The 3260-nt window shown below is 42.7% G+C and overlaps 1 protein-coding gene across 1 annotated transcript in view; it reads right to left on the reverse strand.

Moving 5' to 3' along the window:
- The window catches only part of COL4A6 (collagen type IV alpha 6 chain), a 78597-nt gene that overhangs the window by 20069 nt on the left and 55268 nt on the right, over positions 1–3260 (reverse strand). Inside the window, exons 30-31 of the mRNA XM_027769693.1 lie at positions 1379–1442; positions 673–747 (exon numbers count right to left, since the gene is read on the reverse strand). Of these exons, the coding sequence (XP_027625494.1) occupies positions 673–747; positions 1379–1442 (139 nt within the window). The remainder of the gene's footprint in view (positions 1–672; positions 748–1378; positions 1443–3260) is intronic.

Genomic DNA, 3260 nt, shown 5'->3' on the forward strand with positions numbered 1-3260 from the left:
ATTTATGAGTCTTGAAGGAAGAGGAGGCTCGTTTATTTGTGGAAATTGTTGGTAAGAATTTTTCTGCTCTAGATGGAAGTTGTAGAACTTGGGGTTGACCTCCAATTCCTTTTTATTTTATTTACTCTTTTTTATCTACTCCTTTTGCCAGAAGGTGCAAGCACTTTCCAGAGAGAGAAAGAAAGCACACCTCAACAGGGCATAATCACACTGCAGGATTTTGGGCACAAATGCACACATGCCTAGTGTATTTTTCAAGTTTCTTGGGCCAGGATTCAAACTATAGTTGGCCATGTGGGATCCAGCTCCCAGTACATAGGACTTAACTACAGCACTGTGGGACCTGCCCTCCAAAATTCCTTTCAATCCTCAGTTTTGAGGCATCTATAAGGCACATCAGACAAAAATACAGCAGCCTTGGTGGCCAGCAGATGGCATGTTAGTTAAGGGCGCTGGACTCCCACATGGTCAACCACGGTTTGAGTCCTGGACCTAGTGGCTTGCTTTCACTCTCTCTCTCTGGTCAAATTAAAATAAATAAATAAAATAAAGTTAAATAAAATAATTCTTTAAATTAAATAAATAATTATTTAAGAGAAAACAAAAACAAAAACAAAAACCAACTATATCTATCTATCTATCTATCTCTCTATACATATATATCAGCCTTACCTTTCAAGCCAGGTTCCCCAGGTTGTCCCTTGGGTCCTGGATGGCCGGAAATTTCAAGTATCTGTCCTTGATCTCCTGGAGGATCAAGACATTGTTCAAATGGTCAGGAGAAGGTACATCTCATTTTGTACCAAAGAGTTCTTTGGAATGCAATTTTTCCTGAGTCAATGTAGCCAAAGGAGTCCCTTGAGTTATTATTGATTGAGTAAAAAGTGACCAATCACCACCCAGAAGCTAGAATGGTACCAGGCTTATTGGCATGAAATCTTATTTTCCATTGGGAAACAAATCACAAGGCTCAATATGAGCAGATAGTAGGCAGGACCCTAAAACACCACCAGAACTGGACAATGATATCACCAAGGATGAGAAGTTTTCCTGCTTAGTGGGCTGAGTTCATCAGGGGAGAGATTGTCTAAAGCCTAGGTTCTCTAGTGCTGAGTTTGCAAGGCAGATGAGTCAAACTACCAAGCTAAAAGGTGATCTTTTCCTTGGTTCCTTGGAAAAGTCAAAAGAGAGATCTTGGTACCAGTTTCTTACATCATCATTGAGGAAAAAGGACTACAGAAAGGTTTAGCTAAAGGGAAAATATGAATTAACTCACTCTCCCCTAAACGGAGTCTCCTAGTCCCAGAAGAGCTTTGGGTCTGCTAGAAATGCACCTTGCTATACAGAAACACATGACAAGAAAAAAAATACTTCTTACCTTTTGAACCTGGAAGGCCAGATGCTCCTGGACGTCCAGGAGGCCCATTGAGACCTTGTGAACCCTTTAAAGCAATATGAGGATCATCATTTCTGCCCAGAGCTTGGGCCACCCACCCTCTCACTCCTCCTTCCATCCCTGAACTACTGCCTGAGAGACATATCTCATGTACTTGGTGGCAAGAGTGGACTTGGAGGTTGAGATATATCTTGCAAATGGGAAGGTAATGAACAATAGGTGAAAGTGACACTTAAGAGTTTGTAGGGGAAGCATTTGATCTGTAGATTAATCCTAGTCTTATCATTCATGATTTCTATTGCCTATTACATTTAGAATCCTGGGAAATCAGGGTGTGGTTTCTCTAGATCTCAGTGACAGATGAGCTGAGCACTTGGTATGCTCATCAGTCAGCTACCAGCTTCCTCACCAAAGCTCTAGAGCCATTACGCACAAGAAGTGTTGTTTCACCTAGTCCCCCAGTTGCAGGCTCTGTGAGAAACATGAGGTCTTTCTGCCACCAGACTATATACGTGCAGGTGCTGGAGTACATATTTGGGCAAATGCTAACACTTTCACAGAAAAAGCTGTCTTCATTGGTGAATGTCCAACATACTGATTCCGGGAAATAGGCATAACAGCTGCCCATCAGCACAGTTCTTCCACTGGTTTCTGATACAGTTTTGATTCATTTTGAGATACACACCGTATCCAGTAAAGATATATGCTACTTGGTGCTTTGGGCCAGAGATTGAATACTAGGTTGGGTCAGTGTGCTCACTGGGTCATTACCTAAGACACCCCGTACATTCTGCCTACTTCTTTACCCAGCTTTGCTTAGCCAATTGCCATATCTACTCCTAATTATGAGTCTGTGCTCAAGCTAGGACCTCTCTCCAAATGCCTTCCCACTTTGTTTCCATCCCCTCTACTTCTGAGTTGTCAGAACTATCCAATCTGGAATTTCTCTTTTTTGCAATTGCTTCAGGTGTGTGTATGTTCTCTCCACCAGATGGAGTAACACTTTTGAAGACCAGGAACTTTGCTCCTGGGGAGTACAGGTTCTATGCTGGGTTCATTTAGATCCTTCAATACTGCTACTATTTATATTGTGCCAGGCACAATGTTAAGTGCTTTATATACATTATCTCCCTTAATCCTCACTACTGTCTGAATATTATTCCCACTTCTTACAGAAGAAGAAAGTGAGGCTTAAGGAAGTTAATCAATGTACGAGATTGCAAAGCTGAGTGACAGAGTTGAGATTCATGTCCAAGTTATTGCTAAACCTCCTGTATCACTCTGCTTTCTAAGGGCCCGAGAAAGTTGACTCAATTCTTTGATAGTTATTGCCTCTTGACAAAGAGACCTTTCTATCAAAACATCAAGCTGTCTGCACTGAATTCTTATGATGTGCCAGATTGAGTGAGGGATGATGGCAGTGGGACGCAGATAAAAAAGCCGGCATGGTAGTTCTTGGTCTCAAGCCCTAGCAATCTCATCGAGACAGTCAGATCCACACAGAATAAAATAGGATCAATATAAATTGAGAGATGTGTGGAATGTCAACACAGTAGAGAGGGACTCCTGGAAGAGATGGTGGCTATGCTGGGGTCTGAAGGGCAGGCAGGCATTAGGCCATTGCAGAGGAGGAAGGAAGTTCTGCCCTGTGGGGGAGATAATGTGAATAAAGGTACAGAAGAGGGGATGTTCACAAAAGGGTAGGAAGACAGTCAGACTCTAGGAGAGGGCTTTGTCTAAGGTTACCTAGGGGGAGGGACTGGGAAGTGGGCTGACTTCAGAACAGTAGGCAATGGGGGCATGTCCCCCTACTATGGAGGTCCTTTGATGGAGAGACAAAGATCTGGGCACACTTACACTTTTT

The sequence above is a fragment of the Tupaia chinensis genome, unplaced genomic scaffold, assembly GCF_000334495.1.
Source record: "Tupaia chinensis unplaced genomic scaffold, TupChi_1.0 Scaffold000082_1, whole genome shotgun sequence".
Taxonomy (NCBI): Eukaryota; Metazoa; Chordata; class Mammalia; order Scandentia; family Tupaiidae; genus Tupaia; species Tupaia belangeri.